The sequence below is a fragment of the Episyrphus balteatus genome, chromosome 3 (genome assembly GCF_945859705.1).
Source record: "Episyrphus balteatus chromosome 3, idEpiBalt1.1, whole genome shotgun sequence".
Lineage (NCBI taxonomy): Eukaryota > Metazoa > Arthropoda > Insecta > Diptera > Syrphidae > Episyrphus > Episyrphus balteatus.
Window position 1 is genome coordinate 38,332,629 of NC_079136.1, and position 24,962 is coordinate 38,357,590.

At 30.2% G+C, this 24,962-nt stretch overlaps 1 protein-coding gene and 1 long non-coding RNA gene across 2 annotated transcripts; both read left to right on the forward strand.

Moving 5' to 3' along the window:
• The first annotated feature begins 12,677 nt into the window (after window positions 1-12,677).
• On the forward strand, window positions 12,678-13,878 carry LOC129917247 (uncharacterized). The gene is made up of 3 exons (XR_008772622.1): window positions 12,678-12,787; window positions 12,856-13,244; window positions 13,864-13,878. It is a non-coding gene; the product is annotated as an uncharacterized LOC129917247 (long non-coding RNA).
• Window positions 13,879-18,734: 4,856 nt separating this feature from the next.
• LOC129917243 (sarcotoxin-1B-like) lies at window positions 18,735-19,203 on the forward strand. Its single transcript, XM_055997661.1, has 2 exons — window positions 18,735-19,010; window positions 19,080-19,203. Exons 1-2 carry the CDS (start codon window positions 18,912-18,914, stop codon window positions 19,170-19,172), a joined length of 192 nt encoding a protein of 63 aa, XP_055853636.1. The 5' UTR covers window positions 18,735-18,911; the 3' UTR covers window positions 19,173-19,203.
• The last annotated feature ends 5,759 nt before the right edge of the window (window positions 19,204-24,962 follow it).

Below are 24,962 nucleotides of genomic sequence, written 5' to 3' on the forward strand. Positions count from 1 at the left end.
AAATCTGTTCTTATAATTAATTAAACTCCGTTTTAAATTATCTTAAAAAAAAAAATATATGCCATTTTATTTCTTGTGTAAAAAGGTATTTTTAGAAAAAAATTTTCGAAAATTGTAGGAGCCGTTTTTTAAAAAAATAATTTTTTATATATAAAAATTTTTTAACATTTAAAAAAAAAAGTTGGTATGCCATTTTGAAGAAATAATTTATTTACACATAAAAACTAAATTTCAAAATTTTTCATTGATCCGTTTTCAAAAAATTGATTTTTCAAAAAAAAATTTTGAAATATTTTTAAAAAACCCAAAAATGCGTTTTTTGAAAATTTTCTAAAATTTTAATATTATCTTTACTTACACACTTTTGTATAAAAATTTTCATTCAAATCGGGTTAATTTTGTACGAGATATTCAGAAACGAAAAAAACCGTTCTATGACAGGTACCGTTAATAACGGTACAAAAAATATTTTTTTTATTTCAAAAGTTGGCTCTTATGTGTAGTACTACACACAAAAATTTTAATCAAAATCGTTAGAGCCGTTTTTGAAAAAAATTAACTTTTCTATTTCCGTTATATGGCAGGTACCGTTAGTTTTGGTCATAAAAAAAAATTTCAATTTCCCCTCTAGGGAATCACCAAAAACTGCTAACTACCAAGTTTGAAGAAAATCACTTCACTCGTTTAGGCTGCAGCTCCAGATAGAGACAGACACACAGTCAGACAGACAGACAGACAGACAGATAGACAGAATTGCCGGACCCACTTTTTTGGCATTCTCCATCATCGTAATGTCATGTAAAATTGTTATCTCGAGTTCGATTTTTTTTACGAATCCTAAACTTGCCCTATAGTACCTATATCGCAAGTAAAAATAATTGTATATGCAACTCTATTTTTTCATACAGAGGGGTTGAAGTGCACACTTAAAAAATTTGAAACTTTTTCGTTGTTTTTTTTTTTTTAAACAGTAGTGTTTTTAAAATATGTATAACGAAAATAAAGGCCCCTTGAAAAAAAAAAACTCTTCAAAAGCGACCCTTACTTATAGATTTTAATAAATATTATGTTTTCGAGAAAATTTCTCCAGGGATACCTTTAAAAATATGGAAAGAAATAGTATTCCAAATTTTAAAAGTATCGGTGCAATAGTTATGAACAGGGATAGGATCTTGTGGACCTAAAAACTTTAAAAAAGGCAAAATAGAACTCGAAAAAAGGCATAAAAAGGCATTTATTGATTAATTGTACCTAACAATTTTGACCAATCATGACTTTTTTTTAAATAAAGCGCCTGCGACTGTCCCTTAATGGAGAATGCCGTGCGGCGAATCTTTTCAACTCGTGTGAACGTAAGCTGCAAGTCGTGCGACATATCGTCCGGATAAAATCGACTCGTGAAATGTCGGCATAAGAGTGCTTTAAAGGAGCTAAAGATTAAATTAATTAATTAAAGCACTCGAGACTCGACATCACCCACTTCAACATTTGCCGGGAGCTCTTGATTTGTGTCCCCATTTATTACTCAATTTACTTGTTCAACTCTCTCGAGTCCCTTATTGCCCAAAAAAACTGATTTGTACTTCTCAAAATCTTTTGCGACTGCTCCTTTCGCGGCTTCCAAGTCTCTCTTGATTGTCAAAATCTGGAGAACTTCTCCAATCGAATATAGTGAATTGAGTAAGTTAGTGAATCCTTAATATAGATATATTGAGTAAGTAATATATTGAGAAAGTTAGCTTTTTGTTTGTATTGGAGTGTTTTGTGTGTAAGCATTTCTTTAAAGACGCTAAAAAGATAAAAAACATAGAAAAAGGCAAAAAAAGGCAATAACGAAAGAAAAGGCAAAAAAAGGCAAAATAAAATACATATATTTGGCACGAGGGGGACGTGAAACGTGTTTATTTTTAATCTATAGTGTCGTACGACTGAGCAAGAAAAAAAGGCAAATTCCACAACATCCTATCCCTGGTTATGAAGTTATGAGGTGAACCGGGTTTGAAAACATTAGTTGTGGGGAGAACGATTTTAAGTTTTGAACTCTGGACTAAAACGATCGTAAGCAAAATATTTAAATACTCATAACTTGGCCAATTTGGCTCCAATAGACCAACAATTTGAACACAATATTTTTGAGATATAAAAAATTTTAATGCAAAAAAAAAAAAAACTGGGTCTTCCGGGAAAAAAGTAGCTATGTTTCAGTTTTTTTTTTTTATTCTTTGGAATGTCTTTAGTAGTCTTTAGTATTCGACTAAAAACTACCAGGTCATTAAATAATGGTATAAATATGTCCATAATATTGCAAAATTTTATACAAAATCAATTAAAAAACGAAAAAATTTTTTTTTTAGAAATTTCATCTTTAATACTTATTTTCTCAAAAGCTATTTAATAAAACAACTTGAATCAAAAAATAAAATAAAGAATAAATTACTTACTTTAAGAAAAGTTATAGCACAGGATTGTACGTGCATTTTATGATTTTTAATATTATTTTTTCTCCCGGCTAATCGGGAGGTAAGTGGGTAAGCACTTAAGTGGGTTTTACTATACCAAGAAAATGAAAATTTTTCCTTCCGAATAACTTTTTTGTCATTTGGTACCTATTTCATGAAAATATGCCCAAACATGTTTGGCTAGGTCTTAGACCAAAATACCGCACTGTGCATCGTTAAAATTCGCTGCTTGTCAGTCAGTCGTATGGTACTTCACTTTATTTCTAACTGTTATTGTTGATTTTTTTGCCAATCCGTCCCTTGTGCCCCCCCAGAAAAAAATCCTGGATCCGCCCTTGTTGGAGAATGCTATGCTTTCTTTCTACTGTTCTGAAGAACTATATTAGTAGTTATAGGTTGAGTAGGGGTACAAATCAAATTAACGTGGTTTAAATTTGGAATTTGTTTTCACATAATTTCTAATAGCATACCTATTTGTTGAAATTGAAGAATAATAAAGTATTCAAATTCATTGTTACCTTAAGTAGGTCAAATGCAAATCATTTTTAAAGAGACTTATCTTATGGCAGGCACCAGGCACAGTCAAATCCTTCTAATACTGAAACATTTAATTCTTGAGAGTTCTCAAACATGCCTTATTTTATTCCATTGTCCTTTGTAATTGCTTTTCATTCAATAAGACCAACAAAGAACAAGAATATATTTCCTTATTATTTTTCTAAACGTTATCGTTTTATAAGATCCTTAAACTCAAAGACCCATAAGCAAATATCAATTAAATGATTCTATAACCTTTTTTGAATTAAAAAAAATGCAACAATTCAACTATCCCAAAATCAAAACACTGAACTATACACAACAACTTTAACCCTCTGATCTCTGATGGTAAAATATTATATGCAAAACTATTTCAATTATAATTATTATTATTATGATGTCGAGAGGGTAAATTAATGATATATCCAGCCGTGGGAGAATGAATCATCTATTCGTATAAAGGGCGCTGGGGGAGGGGTTCTAGATTATGTAGCAGTTCGCGGTACTCGAAACAAAGTCCATACAAATGTTGTGTTTGTATGTTTTTGGGTCGAAAACACACATCCCCTTTGACAAAAATGAAAACAGTTACAAACTGTTGCCCACACACCCTAACAGACGTTTGAATGAAAATAAAAATAGCCTTGTGGCAGTTTTTGCATTGACATGGTTGCCAAGTAGGTACTCGAAAAACAAGAATTATATAATATATAATTTTATTTTTGGTAAAATGTGAAAAAAAATTAAAAAAAAAAGAAGGAAAGAGCTTGCTTAAAATCCGATTGGATGGTAAAGAAATAACAAGATTTTGTCTGGAGATCAAGGCTTGATTTTGTTTTTCATGAAAATTTTTATTTAAATTTGAAAGTTTTTCACAGGCGCAACCTCATCTTACCCAACCTGGCAACCATATCCTTATTGCATATCCTTTTGGGAATTACTAACCCACCGACCGATTTCAGATATAACCTAGTTGAAAGTACAGTTACCTACATTAATGTGTAGTAAAATAGTCATTCGCAAAATTTGGTGGTTGAAATAGGAAAATTTCGGCGTGTCCTTTCGGCATTTTCGGGTTAGCAAACTAAACTTGAACGATTTTCAAAATATGTTTTATTTTTTTTTTCATAGAAAAAGGACTTCTTTTGTGTTCGTTTTGGCTTCGGAATTAATGTTGATATGTAAACGAATTTAATATCAAATACGCAAGCTATTCGAGAATGAAGTAGCATGTAAAAGGTACAGTCCCATTTATATTACTTGTTGTTTCTGGCATCAGAAAAGGATCTGAAATAAGGATTTTATTGTTCTGTCGTTTTTTTTTTGTTGTTGTCTGGAGAAGAATAGAAAGCCAAGAATACGAGTATAATGTAAGTAAGTTGTGTAGTCAATTTCAATTTCTTATATTCGCGATGTTCATTCATCTGCATATGAATGAAGAAAATCAAATCAAAGGCTATGCTATGAGTTGTGTTGTGAGTTTTGAATATGTTGAAAAGAAAAGGAAACAACCAGCTAAGGAAGGAAAAGAAATTAAAAATTAGAAAGAGGCACAATACAATGGAAATTCTTTCTTCTTGTGTAAGTAATCTTTATACCTTTTACTATAGGTATTCGTTTTATTTTTTTATTTTGTGCCTTAAGGATCAAGGAGCATATTGTATAAATCTTCGACTCAATTGAGTGTAATGGAAATTTGTTGAAAATTAAAAATTTACATTAAGTCTTGGGTAGGTACATATAGAAATTGTATGGTAAAGTTAAGTGCATATTCTTGTTTATTGCGCTATCAATCTTAGAGGCTTAGAACAGGTTAACTTGATAAAAGTTTATGTGTTATAATCCTGTTTTTTTTTAAGAAAATATGACTGAAGACGAGCATTCGTAATACCTGAATAGATTAAGTGAAAATAATCTTTTTTATCAAAAAATAAAAACGACTTCCATGGATCAAAACCGGGTTTTATGGTTTTTCTAATAGTTCCTATGGCTATAACTGAACGAAATTGAAATGCACATTGCAGCCACCAGCTTTCCAATACTAAAAGAATTATCAAAATTGGTTCACTCAGTCCAAAGTTATGAGGTAACAAACATAAAAAAAAAAAAAAAATCAAGTGTGCAATTCACACGTGGTAGAAGTGAAACCTTAAAAAATCATTTTTCTTGCAAAAAAAAAAAATAGAAAAAATCTACCTATTTTTATTCTATCACGCTATTAAATCAATTATTTCCCTAACAACCTATAAAAAATTTTACACCATCTGAAAGCTTATTGTCTTAGCTCAAAATATACATATATATCGATCAGGTGTATCAGACATCTACAAAAAGAGCTAGAATTTTTTAAACTCGATGAAATTTCATCAAAAAAGCAAAAAAAACATTTATTTTTATGTTCTCATGCTATATAATCAATTTTTTTGTTTGACAACCTATAAAAAATTTTATACCATGTTAAAGCTTATTGTTTCACCTTGTATAATGATGTATAAATCTTATTTCAAAGATGTCTACAAGAGAAGTTAGAATTTATTAAAGTCAACCATGTCGAATTTACAGACTGAGATTACGGTACTTCCTACACTGGTAGCTGGTCATCGCCAACAGATCTCCACAGGTGTTTTGAGGTATTTTTAAATTTTTTCAATTTAAGATTGTGTAACTTGTAGAGCACATAACGTTATGTGTGATATATCAAATAAAAGGTTATGTTATCAGCATGCGTATTAAAGTTAAACCAAATTTGTATGTGCACTAGATCAAAAGATATAACGTGTGTTGGAAAAGAACATCTTTTTACCGTTATCTCCGAATTTTGAATATAAAAATTAATTGAAATTTTGTACAGTTATAATTCATTTAATTACCTATCTACAGTACAAATTTCATTCATCTATCTACTAAAACAAAAAGTTTTCACTTCAAAAATACTTGCGAAATGAATACCTCCTCCTTTTTGGAAGTCGGTAAAAAATAGTAATTTTTGTGAAAAAATTGGTCAGTTTTTGGTACTACATCGCCATCGTTTAGAAGATATTAGGTTTCAGAGAGATGACTATAGGTATCAAACAAATCGCGTATTTTGTTTTTATTCAAAAAACATTTTTTAAATATTTTCTCTATTAAATTTCTATTTTGACCAAACTATGTTATATCGCAAATTCCAAAGAGTGAAAAATTCGACCTTTCTTTATTTTATTGCACTTCATAAAAGTCCGCTATAACTCTGATAAATCAAGGGGCACGGTAGTGCCCAGCCAAGTTCTCTAGCAACTTTGGCACTACACCCTTATTAAATTTCTCTAGTACACTTATGAAAACGCATTACACTATCGGCTCTTGAAAAGAATATCACAACAAAAACATTACTGTTAAAAAAAGAGCCAAGTTCTCCTATGTCGAAATTATGCTAGCACAAAAAGTAGGTACTGTAATGTAAAAGTGTACAAAGTTCTAAGGCTTGGCTTTAAATTTGTATAAATAAAATTTTGGTTGTTTACTTGGCAATTTTTCAAAATTTAAAGCCAAGCCTTAGAACTTTGTACACTTTTACATTTCAGTACTTTTTGTGCTAGCATAATTTCGACATAGGAGAACTTGGCTCTTTTTTAACAGTAATGTTTTTGTTGTGATATTCTTTTCAAGAGCCGATAGTGTAATGCGTTTTCATAAGTGTACTAGAGAAGTTTAATTTCTTGCCGAAGAAGACTAAAAGAAGTCCTCCACCTATATACGATACCTCAGAGTATACGTACTGCATATTATTATACAGTATCAATTCAACTTCTAACAAAATCGCTTGCATGCCAAACTTCAGGAAAAATCTAATGCACTTTTCATTAATTAGTACATAATATTTCAAGTTCCGTTACTCCGCTGGAGAATTTCCAAAAAACGGTACCTACACACCAAGTTCAGGAGAATCGAATGATCCGTTGAGGCTGTAGATCTTTGTGCTGAAAAACAGACAATATTGTGGACTTTAAGTTCGTTCCAAATTTTCAAATCTTTGACAACTTAAAGGCTTAACTACATTGGCGGCCACTTTTTGAAAAAGTACAAAAGTGAAAATATTTTTTTTCTGGCTATCGCAATTGTTTTGTGGAAAAGAGTATACAAATTGTTTATTAGACCAAAAAATAAGCTTTCTTCATCATTTGTTTTAATTTTTCATCCCGAAAAACTATAGAAAAATGTGTTTGACAATTTTCACTTTTGTACTTTTTCACTTTTTGAGCCAATGTAGTTAAGGCTTAAGCCTGCGTATATTAAGATGAAATTATTTTTGAAGTGAAAACTTCTTTAGTATCGTAGTGATTTGAAACAAGATGAAACGAAAAAGCGACACGAAAAATCAATTGATCATAACTTTTTTGTTTTTATAGATAGATGAATGAAATTTAAACAGTAGATAGGTAATTAAATAAATTATGATTGTGCAAAATTTCAATTAATTTCATATTCAAAATTCTTAGATAACGGTGAAAAGATGTTCTTTTTCTAAACACGTTATATCTTTTGATCTAGAGCACATAACAAATTTATTTAACTGGTAATATTACCTTTCATTTAGTACACATATCACACATAACGGTACGTGCTCTACAAGTTATATAATAATAATAAGTGATGGAATAAAAAAAGTTATATTTTTGCGATTTTTTTAAAATGATTTTTAAGGTTTCATTTTAACCACGTGTGAATTGCACACATGATTTTTTTACTTGCTCTATAGGGCAAGTATTGGTTTCGTGTCGAAAAAAAAATTTGAGGTTTTAATCAAAACCAACATTACGATGATGGAGAATTTCAAAAAAGTGGGTCTCGCAATTCCGTCCGTGCGTCTGTACGTCTGTGCGTCTGTGCGTCTGTGCGTCTGTGCGTCTGTGCGGTTGTGCGTCCATCTGTACACATTTCCACAGCCTAAACGGGTGGACGGATTTTCTTCAAATTTGGTACAGATGATTTTTATAGAATTCTGAAAGTTGGTTTTTTTTTGTTTTTTTATATCTCGTTTAGAACGTATACCTCCCATACAAAAAAATACGATATTGCGAATTTCTCGAAAACGGCTCTAACGATTTTGATTAAACTTTGTATACGTAATATTTAAAGCAGTGGCAATAAAACTGCATTTTTATTTTTTCTCAAAAAAGTCAAATAACAAAAAAAAATTTTTTTCATGCCCTAAATGTCGGCTCTTCCTCAATATCAATTTTTTTTTAAATTTAGAGCCAGCTTTTAAAATCTACAAGTAGACTAACATAAAAGTGCTTTGAACTGCAAGAGCAAGTACGTGCGACCCCAGTCGTGCATTTTATTTTTTTTGTTTTTTAATGCGAATCTATCAAGTTCACTTCATAAAACCATAGTTTATAATAATTTGCAGCCACCTCGTCCTATACCTATCTACATTACATCGCATTTAAAGTTTTTTTTCTCTTGTTTGACTTTATGATTTAATTAACTAATTGAAGAAGTTCATGTCATCGCATCCTTCCGCAGATGTTGTATCTATGCAACATAACGCTATACAGACATGGTTCATCGATCACATTCTGATGATGCTCTTCCAATCACTCAATTACTCCTTTATGACTGTCATATGATTGAAATTGAATCTTTCTGATGGGACCCGTGTATCGTTACCCGATGACTGTGCACAACATCATGGTCCTTGTTAACTTAATGCTATATACCTTTCCATTTCGATTCACATGTTGTAGATTCTCTCGTCTCATCTCTGTGACAGATAAAAAAGAAGGCGGGATGTGCACAGATGAACTCTTCTATTAAATACAAAAAAAAAAAAAAAATAAGGAAAGAAATTACCCTCACCGAATCCCCTTTCGGTGGGATATTTTATTTTTATTTCGTTCAAATTGCAAAGGAATGTCATTCTTATATTTATTTTTTTTTTTGTGGGATTGAGGAGAGAATCCTTGTGCATTTTTATTGTTATTATATTTTCCTTCAGGCGAATTCATGTTTTCAAAGAAAAAAAAAATCAACCAATATACAAAACACTCTTGAGCGTGAATAAAAATAAAATAAATACAAAAAAAAAAAAAAACAAGGATACTTTAATGTTGACATTGTCCTGTGTGCGCTACTCAGAGTGAATATGTTCGTATACCGCCGCACCTAGGTTGTTTATTGATACATTTATGATGCAACAACATACCGATAGAAGACATTTAATGGATTTGTGTCCTTTCAGCTAAAACGCGTCTGTCGTCGCTGTTGTAATAGTTGCTGATGTGAATCACCCTTCTGTTTTGGACCAAATTTAGTGGTGCAAATTCAGATTCTTTTTTTTTTCTGTTTGCCATGTTTGACGATGACATTAAATGGGTGTTTATGGTTGTCGCGAATGTGTTTAGTGAAGTGAAATTGCACAGCAGTAATGCAATTTATGTACCTATATCGGGAAATAATCCCATTTTCATTTTTGGTTAAATTAAAAGGAACTTATTTATGATCCTGATGGAGATTGAGAATTTCGAAAATATTTTTAAGACAGTTTATGAAGTTTTCTATTAGAAGTAAGTACATAAATAATGTAAAATCAATTTTAGTAATTGGTGTCAAGGAGGAATTTACTTACGATTTCTGAAGTTTTTTCCGTCATATCAGGTAAACTGGTCACAACTAGAATATTTGTTGACGAAATGTTCGCACGTTTTAAACATTTGGCTCGTGCTAAACACTAATTAGTGTGCCAGACCTTTTTCGAAAAGCACTCAACATAAACAAATACCTGCTAACACGGACATTAAATGGTTGCACTTGAGCAAACTTAACTACGCCAAAACAGCTAAGTCAATTAAAAACTAAACCATCAAAACACATAGTTTTTCTGATCACCCCAGAATATTGATTCAAGTGTTTTGAATTTGAGATCATTAGTTAAATTTTGTCAGAGAAATTGAGTATATAAAGGAGAAAACTGACCGATTTAACAACAGTTTACAGCCGAAGAAATAAACGAAAGCTTAACTATCAAAATGAACTTCCAGTACATTTTTCTATTTGCCTTAGTTTTGGTATTCCTTGTTGGACCTGGAGCCGAGGGTAAAAGTATTTTCAATAAAGTTGGACACGCTGTAGTGAGTATTGAAAGATTAGTTCATTATTATCCCTGCCAAGTTCTTATGTTAACACATACATTTATAACCTAATTTGTGTTTTTTTTTTTTTTTTTTAGGAAAAAGCTGGAAAGAAAGTTGGAAAAGTCATTCACGATGCTGCTCCAGTTGCTAAAGATGCAGCAGCTATAGTTGGTGCTGGTGCAGCAATAGGTGCAGTCGTGGGAAAGTAAAAATAGAAGTCGATTTATGAAATATTGTCAATGACAATAAGTTAATAAACGATTTTATAAAAAAAAAACTCAAAATCGTTTTTGGAAAAATTGATAATTTGGAGAAAAAAATTCAATTTCAGTGCTATATTTTTAAAGACATCTGTTTTTATAAACTATCCGTGTGTTTTGATGATGTTATTGGCACTGTGATGAAATGGTGCCAAGCTGTGAATAGAACAATAATATTAAGTTTGGTTATAATCAGAGTTTATTTTCTGTCTCCGGTGGCCCAGCCAAGTTCTCTATGAACTTTAGTCCTACACCCTTTGGGCCTGTTTCGAATCCTTCTAATTTCTATTTCAATAATATTTAATGTGGTAACAAAATCAAAATCAAGCTCCTAAGAAACTTTCAGCTACGTAGGATTAGTAGTTTCTGAGAAATAGGCCTTCAAAAATCGCTAAAACTTTAGCTGATTGACTCACTAACTTTCTAACTAACATATAATAAAAATGATGGACAACTTCTCGTTATTATAGAAACTTGTTATGGTGATGGATCTTTAAGTACATACAAAGGAAAAAACCGAAAAATTGAGATTTTCACATTCAGGGGCGTGGTAACCTCCCATTTTGGTAGAATTAATATCAATTATTAAAGAGTGTACTTCTGAATACCCTTAAAAATTGGTAGAATTGTAGTTAATGCAAAGGGAACATATTCAAACTTAAGATTATCTACCTAGGACGTGTGGTATCCGCTACTAAATAATAGAAGAAAGATATATAATATTTAATAAATTAATTATTTATCAAACCTTAGAAAAATTTATTTTTTTTTATTTCTCAAAAACGACAAAACATTTTTGCATCCGTTTTTCTTTCTTTGTTTAAAAAAAATAAGAGCATTGAATTTTAAAAACTTAAAATGTACTTAATCACATAAAATTTTGAAAAAAAATTAGTTCGGAAATTAAAATTTTTTTTTTTTTTCAAAATATTGATATTGAAAATTAATTTTCCGAACCATTTAGCACCTATTAATCACTGAGTCTTTTTGAAAATCCAAAAAAATGTATGAATAGTATGACAAAATAATCAATAAAAAAAGCCAACAAATGAAAAAACCGATAAAAATGTAGTTTAATTTTTTCATAAACTTGAGGACATAGAGTCATGTGGTTTTCAGCGTTTGACAATAAATTAATTATTTTATCAGGAGTAAATTTTGAATTTAAATTCGAACTCTTGAATAATATACCACTTATAGTAGAGTAACTAAAGCAAATTATTAGGGAACCCGGCCGAACAGCTCTGATTTTGACGATTTTTTTTTTCAAACAAAGGTTATTAAAAATACTTTAAAGTCTATAGATTAAAAAATGCCGATGTTGCCGTATTGTTTTTTCTCCAGGTAATTTAAGGTAAAACAATATAAGGGAGTAAAGGACAATCTTCCATCGTTTAAGCGATAAATGCAATTTTCTCATAATCTGACTTCAAACACGAAAAATATATTTTGAAAACAACGGCAACACCTAAAATATTTTAAAATACATTTTTAAAAAGCCAGAAGCTTATTCTTATCTCTTAAATTTAAATCCACTAAATTTAATTAAGAGTTTTTAAAAAAATGGTCCTCAAACTCAGAATTTAAAAAATAAAATGTTATTCAAAAAATTTAAAATGACTTTTTTCCAAACTTTTTCTAATAAAATATAAATTTATTTTAAAAAAATGTTTGGCCATAAATATTATCAGTTGAATTCCGAAGCAAAAAAGGTAATAATATCACACTTTTGAAAAAAAAATAAAAACATAAATTTTAGTAGGTAATTGGGCTCAAGTAGCAATTTACTTGTGGTTTCTTAAGTTCTTTCTATCAATTCAGCTAAAATGGTCACACTATAAATATTGTTGACGAAATGTTCGCACGTTTTAAACATTTGGCTCGTGGCTAAACACTCAATAAGTCTGCCAAACCCAGATAGAACTTCTTCAAGACCCACTTAACACAAACAAATACATACTAACACACAAAAGTGGTTGCACTTCATGAACTTAACTATACGCCATAATAGAACTCAGCTAAGTATTTGTAAAACTAAACCTTCAAAACAGATATTTTCTGATTAGCCCGCAGTATATTGATTCAAGTGTTTTGAACTCGAGAAAAATTAATTAAATTTAGTCTGAGCTTAAGCACATTAGAACTTGAAGTTTTATCATAAAATATGTGCTTATCGTTTTAAAATTTTGATAAAATAAAACTATAAAAAAAAAATTAGTAGGTATATAAAGCGGAAACGCTAGAAAACTGGCCGATTTTATTTTACAGCTTTTAGCCTGAAAAATACACATAAACAAAAAAAAAAATTTCAAAAATGAACTTCAAATACATTTTTCTATTTGCCTTAGTTTTGGTATTAATTGTTGGACCTGGAGCAGAGGGTAAAAGTATTTTTAAGAAAATCGGAAAAGCCTTAGTAAGTATTAAAGGATTAATTCATAATGTGCCGAGTTCCTTTATTACCGTCATATCTATTTTTTTTAGGAAAAAGTTGGAAAGAAAGTTGGACAAGTCATTCACAAGGCTGCTCCAGTTGCTAAAGATGCAGCAGCTATAGTTGGTGCGGGTGCAGCAATAGGGGCAGTTGTCGGAAAGTAACTTCGATGTTAGATGATGTCGGCTTTTAAAATGTTTTTGAATAAGTGAATAAACGATTTTACCAGAAATATCAAATGAATTTTGATAAAAAAAAGTTTATCCCGTTGAAGACAATAAAGTCGTGGTTGTGAAAGAAGTATTCGCTAAATTTTCGAAACTGTCTCCAGGATATTTTGTGTTGATCAGGATTGTATAATAAATAATCAATGGTGGCCAATTTTATCTAACCATATAGTTAAAAACTTTGGACCTATATACAGTGCATATTTTGAAAAGTAAAAAATGTTTTTATAATTTTTTTTTTATCTTTGACCTCGAATATCTTTAGAATGGTTAGATTAATAAAAGAAATTAATAAGACCTTTTTTGTGGAACAATCTTTTTCCTACAAGAATATGTCTTGCGCGTTTGTTTAGTATAATTTTTCAAGTTGTTACAAAATTAAGAACAAAAAACGAATTTTTAAAGATTTTCTCGATTTTTGGACCTCAAATATCTATTAAACGGTTAGATTAACAAAAAAAAGTATACAAGGCCTTTTTTTGTAGAGCGTTCAATTTCCTACAAGAATATGTAAAGAAATTTGCTAAAAATCGATTTAAAAAAAATGATTTTTTTTATTAGTAGAAGCTTGATGTAAAAATGGAAAATTGCGAAGCGGAGGACCTTCCCATGAATATTAAGAGCTCATATTTGGTATATTCTAGAGGTGTCTAGCAATCGATTTTTCGGAGTACCAAATCAAAAAAAAAAAGAATTTCGATTTTTTTGACTCACCCTAATATGTACCCAAATACTCTTTTTATGCATTGCCAAAAGGATCCCATTAGTTACTATTTTTAATATCAATAATTGTCTTCAAGCACTTGTTGTGTTGAATGGTTTCATTTTCAGAATATTTACACACGTTTATAATGTGTTCGGAGCCTTCATTAAACAAATAAGATGTCAAAATTCGTATAAACCTGTTACTGTGCACTTAAATTTACTTAATTTCTACGCTCATTTATAAATAAAACGAATATGGGTAGAAATTTTATTCATGGGCTGGTTGTTTTCAAGAACTTTATAATATTTGCCTTTATTCCGTTAAATCTGCCTACTCTATCTTCTCTTCTTTTCTAGGTATATCTATATCATCCACAAGGACTCAAAAATATTTCATATACAAATTGAAAGGTTTATTTGCCTTCACTGAAGCTAGAATAATTATTATTACGAGAGAGAATTCGAGAGTACACAGATAAAATATATCCTTCCTATTTTATATACGTTCTATGCCTAGAAGAGATAGATACCTATAATGCCAGTGCTAGTACCAAACAGGCAGGCTGTCATTTATAACAATTTGTATATACACATTGAAGAATAATTTGTAACAAAACGAAACGAACGAAGAATCCAATTATTGTGTTTGGTATAATTCTCTTGGGGTTTTATTTGGCTCAATGAATCATAAGTCTTTTCGTATTTTGTGATTGTGAATTCAAGTAACTGGAAGGAGTGTGGAAAAGTGGATTAATTTCATTAATTCTCTTTTCTTGTTTTTTTTTTTTTTTTTTGTTTGTGGTGGATTTTTAATGATTTTTTAGTCAGTTTGTTTTTGTATTGTCATTTTGAAACTTATAAATCATCAATCTTTATTAAAATTGTTCAACCATCATTTGTTTTAAGTTTCAAACTATTAAGAAAATTGTTTATGAACATCTGGTCTTTAAAATGACAAAAACCAAAGTAACTTAAAAGTGCTTATTTCACTTGAAAAAAGGCAATTATTACCCGACATTCAAAATTCGGCATTTTGGGCTAGGTTTTATTTCTTGGCGCGCTGTGGTAAAGTACTCATAGTTAGATACATGGACGGAAGTAATATTATCAAATTATTCTTTGATAATCATATACCTTAACAGAAACCAAAGCCAAACATCCCAAAACTTCTTTAGTATCGTAGTGATTTAAAACACGATGAAACGAAAAAGCGACAGGAAAAATCAATTGATTATTTTTTTTTTTGTTTAAAAAGATAGAAAAATGAAATTAATACTATAGGTAATAGTATAATAATAAACTATAATTGTACAAAATTTCAATTAATTTCATATTCAAAATCCTGAGATAACGGTGAAAAGATGTTCGTTTTCGAAACAAGCTATATCTTTTGATCTAGACAACATACAAATTTGATCTTACTTAATACGCATGCTGATAATATTCCCTTTCATTTGATATATCACACATAACAATACGTGCTCTACAAGTTATATAAATCTTAAATTGAAAAACTTGAAAAGTATTTGTGAAGATCTTTTGCCGTTGTTGACTGGTCATCACAGTGCAACTGTAGGAAGTACTGTTGTAGTCTCAGTTTGAAATTTCGACATGGTTGGCCTTAAACAATTCTTACTCTTTTGTAGGCACCGTTGAAATATGATTGAAGCGTCATATAAAAGGTGAAATAATAAGCTTTCAGATGGTTAACAATTTTATATAGGATGTCATTTAAAAAAAAATGGATTTAATGGTGTTAGAAGAAAAAGATACTTTGTTTTGCTTTTTTCATGAAAAATGATTGTTTGAATAAATTATTATTTTTTTTACTTTAACGTATTGTTAAAATATAGCTTTATTCAAATGGTGTAATTTTTTTTTCAAGAAAAGTGATTTTTTAAGGTTTCACTTCTACCACGTGTGAATTGCACATATGATTTTTTTCCTACAGAACCACCTTGAACCATGAAGCTGAGTTGTTGTCTATAAACATTCAATATTCAATACCGTGCAGTCCACCTTAAGAATTCAGCTGATGATTCCAGCCTAAATGATGATTATTACAGATACATACAAGTTTTGATGATTTGAAGAGATGGCACATTTTTGGGTTCACTAATGAAATTGGTATCAAATGAAAGGTGGGTAAAATATTTTCAAATTCGTTGGTGGGGTTTTGGAGATATTTGAGATTGAAGATTCGGTTTTTTAAATCAAGATTTCAGCTATTTCTTCAAACAATTAATCGTAGAATGCGTAGTAATGGATGTTCAAAAATAATATCAAATGAGAGGAAACGGTAACGGAGTTACGAATAACAGAGTTACGCGCGACAGAGTTACGGCCGTCAAAGTTACGCGAAACCGAAGTTACGAAAAACTAGAGTTACGAATTCTAAATTTATGTTAAGCTATGACATGTGATTTTTGGGTTGGCAACAATTGCGAGGAACGATATGGAGTTATGGAAACATAAATAAGAGAATATCGATACGTAGGTGCAATATTAGTTGGACATATAAGAAGTTAAATTCAATTATGTCCCCCAAACTTACATAAGTAGGTATACAAATGTTTTTTTTTCTATTTCAACGTTTTTGCGATCTTCCCACAAAAACAAAACCATATATGTATATCTATACCTATCCAGTCAAAATTTTACAAAATTAAATAACATCCATTTTCGCTTAACTCATTTAGTTCTGACCAATGAGAAAAATGTTAATATCTTGTTTGTATTTCCATAATTCCATATCGTTCCTCGCAATTGTTGCCAACCCAAAAATCACATGTCATAGCTTAACATAACTTTAAAATTCGTAACTCTCATTTTTCGTAACTTCGGTTTCGCGTAACTTTGACGCTCGTAACTCTGTCGCCCGTAACTCTGGTATTCGTAACTTCGTCGGTTTCCCCAAATGAGAGGTATTTCTCTTGTCTAAAAATCTTTATCAAAAGTCTTTTTCTACGTTAAAAAAAATGATGCTTAGGTACAAGGTATTTACTTCTCAAAAGATGATTTTCTAAGAGAGGCCTTTGGTAACGGTCGTGAAAATATTTTGTCAATGTATGAGCCTGATTTAAGACCATTTAAATTAAAAAAATATTGGGACGTCCCAAAGACATTAAAAGTTTTTGGTCATTTGCAAAAAAATACGCTAAACCACTTCGTCCTCGGTTCCAACGCTCGTTTTCAATAACAATCGTTTTGGTAAGTCTGCTGAGAAAGCAGGCAACTTCGTTGATTTCCTATAGCAACGAGAACTACGTAGTTTTTAACCAAGACTACGTTCTTTTAAATACATTTTTTTTTTCAAACAAACAGTTTAGACAGTGTTGCCTCCTACAAAAACAACTGTGTGAAAGTGTAACAGATTTCTTTGTTAATTTCTAAATAGACTAAATTATTACCCTTTCATTCAAGAATATCAATCAGACATTTTTGGATTTGGAAATTTCAAAAAGTTATCGAATCATGCCACCTGTTTCAAACTAGATATTTCTGCAAACGAGCAATGAAGTTAGTTGAATCAGTATGATACCTTTACAAAGGCCATTTTAATTAAATTAGTGAGCAAAAAATTCTACGTAACACCCTTTTTTTTTCTTTATTTTTAGAAACACCCTGTTACATTTCAGACAGAAACAAAAAATTCCCGTCATTAATTTCATTAAATGGATGCCATCATCGCATCTCATCGAACTCATTTATTCCTTCATTAACTTAATTTCCCAAAATGCACAATCGCACAATTCACAACATTTCGAGCGTATCTACTACCTACGAGCTACATGACGGCAAACGAAAGTACACATTTATATTATCAAGGATATACCAGAATTTTTTCTCCTTCATTAGTCAAGGGAAAGAGGTATAGAACAACGTCCATCATTATATCGTCGTCTACTCTGACTGACCAGACTATAGTCCACCCAACTCGATGGGGGGAAAACGAATTTTTTTTTGTATCGAAGGACGATTTCACAATTGATTAATGTAATCAAGTCCCGATTTGATGCTTAATCAGCTAAAGAATTCGAATAAATATACTTCAAGATTTGAGTGTGGTGCTCATATCACAAGGGAAGTTGATTTTTCTTTGCCTTTCTTTCCATCTCAAAGCTTACGATTTCATTAGTCTAAGAAGATTTCTTACAACAAGCAACAAGACAAGAAGTTCCTTCTGCCCAAAAGGGAATTCGAATCCTGTTCTAGGGTGGTCACCATCAATAACATGATGGGCGGTCGTCGACTTATACTCACATGTAAATCGTAAATTTCGTAATCCGTCTGACCAAAAGACCAAAACCAACCAACCCACTTAGCCTTTTTTGATATGGCGAACAACTAGAAAGTCGACTTTTCTCTCATTACTAATCCTTGGCGCTGTTGGTTTAATTTACTGAAGTCCTGTTGAGTGTTTCTTGCAGCATAAGAAGTTGAGTAATATTTTGTTGCCAAGTCATATTGATTTTGTTGTGGGGGTTGATTTTAAGAACAATACTTGTTGGTGGGTGGGTGTGCCGAAGGATGATGATGACCAAGTGAAATCTTCAGCTTAACTTTTAATTTAGTTACGACTTTTGGATTGAACCTTTTAGGACTTCTTCCGGTGTAAGGATTTGTTATACTTTAAGGGCAAATTAACTCAGCTTGAGGGGTCATAATTCATTATACGAGTGGTGCCAATAATTGGCAAGTCTTCAAAAAGTCTGTTTGATCTAAGGGATATCCAAGTAAGTAGATATGTGACACACTCCGGTGATTTTTCTTAATTATTCATAAATGTCAAGTAGAAAAGTAAATCCCACAGCATACTAAAATATCTCTTCCCAACATAATTCGGTCTTGTGGTTAGTTCACTTCTTCTGATTAAATTATGATTTCTTCTCCTATTTCTATGATAATAATACGAAATTTATACATAAGTTCAAATGCACTGATAACCTTCTTGAGTTCTTTTTCTGGGATTCCCATTTTGCGTGCTTTATTTGAACAACTGTCTTTTTGGGCTTGTTTTGCAAAGGAATCCCCGTGACTTAGTTCGCGAGATTACTTTTTTGTATATAAACTGAATCTCGCAGCATCTGTGTTATCATAATACTCACTGCCTTCAAGCATCACATACTTTTACTTAGTCAAAGAAGTAAATTCAAGAATTCTAAGATTTCATTATGAATTTCTCAAAAGTATTTATTTTTGTTGCATTTGTTTTGTCTGTGTTTGCTGGACAAACTGAAGCTGGATGGTTGAAGAAAATTGGAAAAAGATTGGTAAGATTGTATATAAAAAGCAATATATTTAATTATTTTATTTTAATTTTTATAAAATATTTTTTTTAGGAACGCACTGTCCAAAATGTTCGTGATGCAACAATACAGACAATTGGAGTTGCTCAACAAGCTGCCAATGTTGCTGCAACTATCAAAGGATAAAACGTTGATTTTGAAATGTTAGATAGTCTGAAAATTAGAATAAGTTTTTATTTATTTTATAAATTTAAGGAAAATAAAATTATTTTTTTATGAAAAAAAAACAAAATTATTATAGTTTTGTTACAGGAAAAAGTTTTCTGTTGATACGAGTTTATGTGGAAGAATAAAAACAATATGGACATTATGTATTTGTATGGTGTTTTCTGATTTATGTTAACCAAATAAGACAAATTAATATTGATATCAACAAAAATGCTATAACAGCATTTTTAGAGAAAATCGCTGCATAAAAATGATAAAAACAGAATTTTATCCAATTTTAATGAAAAAAAAAACAAAAAAAATGACGATAAACGGTTTTTCAAAAGCGATTTCTTCTTTATTTTTAATTGAACAACTAGTTCTTTTCAGAATTTCCTATATCTCGTTTAAAAAATTGAACATTCAAAATTTTTATAAGGGGCTACATGATCAACTTGTTATTTTAAAGTGCTATAATTTTGATATTATACATACACATACGACATACATGAACTTGAAATTTTCAAAGAGAAAAATCTATATTTTTTAAAAGGCTCCTTTCAAATTTTGGATTTTAATAATTAAAAAATATTGCCACTCTATTTTAAAAAATATATTTTTAGATAAAACAAAAAAAAATTTAATTTTTTTTTTTATGAAAAATCAATTTTTGGAACACTAAAAAAAATAAATTTTCTTAAATAAATATGAGCTGTTTTCAGAAAAAATAAAAACTCGTAGCTCCGCTTTAGAATACCTATAAAAAACTCGTAGCTCCGCTTTAGAATACCTATAAAATAATTTTTTGAAAAAAGTTTGAAAATAAAGTAAGTATCTATGTCATTTTGAAGATTACTTAACAACTTTTAAAATTAAAATTTATAAAAATTCAAGTTTTTGATTTTTCAAAAAAAAAAATTCCAAATATGTATTTTTCAAAAATTCAAAAATTATTTTTCTTTTTTAATTTTACCTCTGATTTATATTTAAAGTTTATAAAAAGAAATTCGTTGAATTAAAACTAAAACGATATAGGTACTATCATTGAATAATTATATATAGAAGTGACACCGATAGTTTCTAGCGCCAAACAATTTTATTTTTTTCGGCAATCAAATGTACTAAAAAATCCCCAGAGAGAATGGAGCTTGTCCTAGAAAATAATGTTTCCAAAAATGTGTTTTTTAAAAAAGGAAATTTCACTAATACACAATAAGGAAACAAATATCAAATAAAAATAAATCGTATCGACACGTCAACATTCTATAATAGAAAAAAAAATAAGGAAATTTTACTCACACATTAAACATAAAACAAATATCAAACAAAAATAAATCGTATTGACACATCGACATCCTATAAATGAAAAAAGAAAATAAGGAAGTTTTACTCATACATACAAAACTTCACAAATATCAAACAAAAATATTGAAAAGTTAGTTGACATTATAAATGTATCCATAGTAACTCGATATTAAAAACAAGAATTTTTTTATTAACGACGAGAATTTGAAGAAAATTAAATATTATTGTTGTATATCCTAGGCTTGTTATAGCTTATAGGGCATGAAAGTTACCCTTATTCCAATAGTCCTATGAGCGTAGGTGATAAGGTGATTGCTTTTTAATTTTGCTCTCTGAGTTCGTATCCCCACAGAGATTGCTATTTTTTTATATTACATTTTTTTTGGCAATATTATGAAATGCGTAACAATTAGCGCCGTTTTTTGCTGAATCGAAACTTAAGCATTTAATTACAACATAAATCCTTATGTGACAGTTTACGCCGAGGAAAAAGTAGAGCATAAACATAAACTGTTCAAAATAAATTATTTAAGGTTCGTTTCAGCAAATGGCCCTTAAAGAAAAAAAGAAAAGCGTTAAGAAAAACTCAACGTAATATTGTAAGAGGAAAGAGCTGAAACCAATAAGTCGATTTGGCTCAAACTTTTTGTTTATTTTTGATTCCAACGAGGGGAAATTGAAATTTTTTAACGGTACCAACTAGAGATGCTGCAAATAATGATTCGGCCGAATACCGAACATTCGAACACGCTTATACATTTACTTACTATTAGGCTAACCTACACCTGATAACATTACTTCATGACAGATACATTTGACGAAGATGGAAGTTATCGTTCACGCCAAAGAATTTTGAATAAGAAGTTTTATTCACCAAAACTTATCATTAGTAAATTTTATTTTCTACGGGCCTTACCAATAATCAAATTTAAGGCTGACTTAAATATAAAAATTCAAAATCGTTTGAACCTTATATATTATACAAATAAATTATTTTAAACAAAATCACTGGTACCGTTTTCAAGAAAATTAAACATTTCCGAATTTGATATATGACCAGGGGTCGAACTACGCTTTATGTCTCTATCATTTTCTTCTGATTAAATAGAGAGAGCAATAGTCAAAACGTTAACGAACCACGAACGTATGCCGTAGTTCGACCCCAGGTATCGTTATTTTTGGTAAAAAAATTAGTTCTAAAAACCCCTCTGGAAAGTCTCTAAAAAATGCTTCATACCAAGTTTGATGATAATCGGTAGATGCGTTTAGCTGTAGACAGAGAGACAAACGGAAATTCCGTGCCACTTTTTTGCATTTTCTATTATAAGCCCTGTTCCTTTGGGAGGTGGCAAAGTACTAATAGTAGTTTACTTGCAATTTTCAATGGAACGCACTTTCAACGAATTCAATACAAATCGTATCCACTCGGGAAGAAGAGCATGAGTAGATGATAGTACTAGATTAACCAAAAAATCTACTATTAGTAGACTACCACCTCCAATGGAGCTTTTCCAATTGGAAAAGTACTAGAAGAACTTTTTTCTCATTGGTCAACCTCCATTGGTGAAGAGGTAAACAAACATTTTTTAGAAAAGTATCCAAAAATGGTACGAAAAGATTTTTTTTTTCAAAATTTAACATTTTATAAAACTTTAAATTATCATTAACAGCATTAACATAAATCAGTTTAAGCAAATAAACTAGGTACCTAGTTTCGTATTGTATTAAAATACTTTGAAATATGTATTAAAATACTTTAAAATAATGTGTTATATGACCATATTGTATGAACTTGATCCTTACCTACTCTTTCATTATGTAGTTTAAGAAAATAGTAAGTATATGCCACAGTGCATGTGGACAACATTCAAATAATGTGAACTACAACTTTGGCCTAGATGTTATTACAAAAAAGCACCCTAATCAAAATTAAATAAACACTTCCACTCTATAACTGAAGAAAATCTTCTTGTCGTTAATAAAAACAAAAAACAAAATCCTTTCAAATATACACAAAAATCAGACATTCAAAAATAAATATTCAATTCAAAATATTACAAAAATTAAAAATAAATTCAATTTGAATATTACAAAACAAACAAAAATAAACAAACACACTACTAACACAAAACAAAACTAATACAAATACACCAATTATAAATAATATTATAGTTTTGGTTACTTAGTAACCAAAAGTCCTTTTCAGGGATTTTTCGGCCATCGAATACACAATCCTAAAACGATTGTGGCGCCACTCCTCAAACGATTGTGGCGCCACCCCTCAAACAGAGCGGATGTTTTTTCCGGTGTCACTTCTATATATAATTATTCAATGGTACTATAGGGCAAGTTTAGGATTCGTAAAAAAAATCGAACTCGAGATACCTAACAATTTTACTTGACATTACGATGATGGAGAATGCCAAAAAAGTGGGTCCGGCAATTCTGTCTGTCTGTCTGTGTGTCTGTCTCTATCTGGAGCTGCAGCCTAAACGAGTGAAGGGGTTTTCCTCAAACTTGGTATTTAGCAGTTTTGGGTGATTCCCTAGAGGAGAAATTGGAATTTTATTTTTATGACCAAAACTAACGGTACCTGCCATATAACTACGGTGACCATATTTCTGGAAGCGAAACCCGGGACAAATACAAAATTCGTTGGATCGTTTTGAAAATATTGATTAAAAAAAAAAATTTTAATTTTTTTAAATGAGTTTTCATAATTTTTCCTTGTTTTGATATCAAAATTTTCTAAACGATTTTATGGGAGCGTTTTTGTTAAAATCATTTAAGTCGTTTACGAAATCAGAAATCAAGAAAATGGTTTTATAATAATGTCTGTCAATAACTTTTTTTAATCAAAGTTTTTTTAATCAAAATCTGGAGAGATGTTTTTTAACATTTCAATTTTATTTCAAATGATTTTGAAATTGTATGATCTTTAACACAACATGTCCTTAACAGTTTTTCAACTTATCTGGGATCTTTACTCTTCCATATGTTGTTCTTTATTCGTTTTTACCTGGTGTAGCAACCTGAAAAACAGAAGCTGGAACTAAATAATTGACGAACATTAAAAAAAGCTGAAGCCTAGTCCAGAAGCGAAACGAAAATGTTCATACAAAACCAGCACAACGAAATCGTAAACGAAAATTTTGCTTTTCGTTGCACAATACGCAGCTAAGGTAACGAAATTCTTACCTGTGCAAGAATATATGGAGAGTTTTCAATCGTTTGTCACTCCCATTTATTTGTCCAGGCAATTTTTCTTGCAGCAACAGTTTTTTGACTTTGGAGACTTAGAAAAATTTTCTTTTTGCTTCAGCAGCGTACTAGGCTTTATCCGAAAAATTTTAATTTCCAACCACTTTTTTCTTGTTTTCAGAGAATGTGCAAATACGGGACAATCAGGGGACAAATTACAAAATAGGGGACACTTATACGTCCCGAGTTGCTTAAATAAAAACCCGGGACAAGCTGTAGAAATACGGGACAGTCCCGGGTAAACCGGGACGGATGGTCACCGTACATATATAACGGAAATAGAAAAGTTAATTTTTTTTTCAAAAACGGCTCTAACGATATTGTATAAAATTAATGTGTGAAGTATTACTTTTGAAATAAAAAAAATATTTTTTGTACCGTTATTAACGGTACCTGTCATAGAACGGTTTTTTTGATTTATGCATAACGACGGTTAAACTTCATAACCTCGTAAGTCGAAAAATTCGAAAAAATATTATTAATGCAAACAATTCAGAAAATTCAGAGCTATCTTTTGGTATATTCAGTTCAAAAATGTTGTTTTGAACATTTTCAGGAATGCCGAAATTCAAAAGCTCATATTGATAGATCCCATATAAAAACAAGAAACACAACAAAATGGTTTTTTGATTTCTGAAAAACTTGCATAAACGACTTACGAGGTTGTCGTTTTTAACCGTCGATAACTCGTACAAGACTAATCCGCTTTCAACGAAAATTTTCATACAAGAGCGTTTAAGTAAAAGTTATATTAAAATTTAAGAAAATTTTCAAAAAAACACACTTTTGGATTTTTAAAAAATATTTATTTGAAGAAAAATCTTTAAATTTCGTTTTTATGTGTTAATTAATTATTTCTTCAAAATGGCATACCAACTTTTTTTTTGAAAAATGTTAGAAAATTTTTATATTTATAAAAAATTATTTTTTTTTTTTAAACGGCTCCAACGATTTTCGAAATTTTTTTTCTAAAAATACCTTTTTATACAAGAAATAAAATGGCATACTTGGTTTTTTGTAAAAGATCATTTAAAACGGTGTTTAATTAATTATAAAAACAGATTTACCTACTTTTGAAATTTCTTCAAAATATCAAATTTTAAATTTCTTGAATAAAAACAAAAAGCTTTAACATTAGAGTTACTTTAAGCATAAGAGCAAGTACGTGCGACTCCAGTCGAGCAATTTATTTATTAACATAAA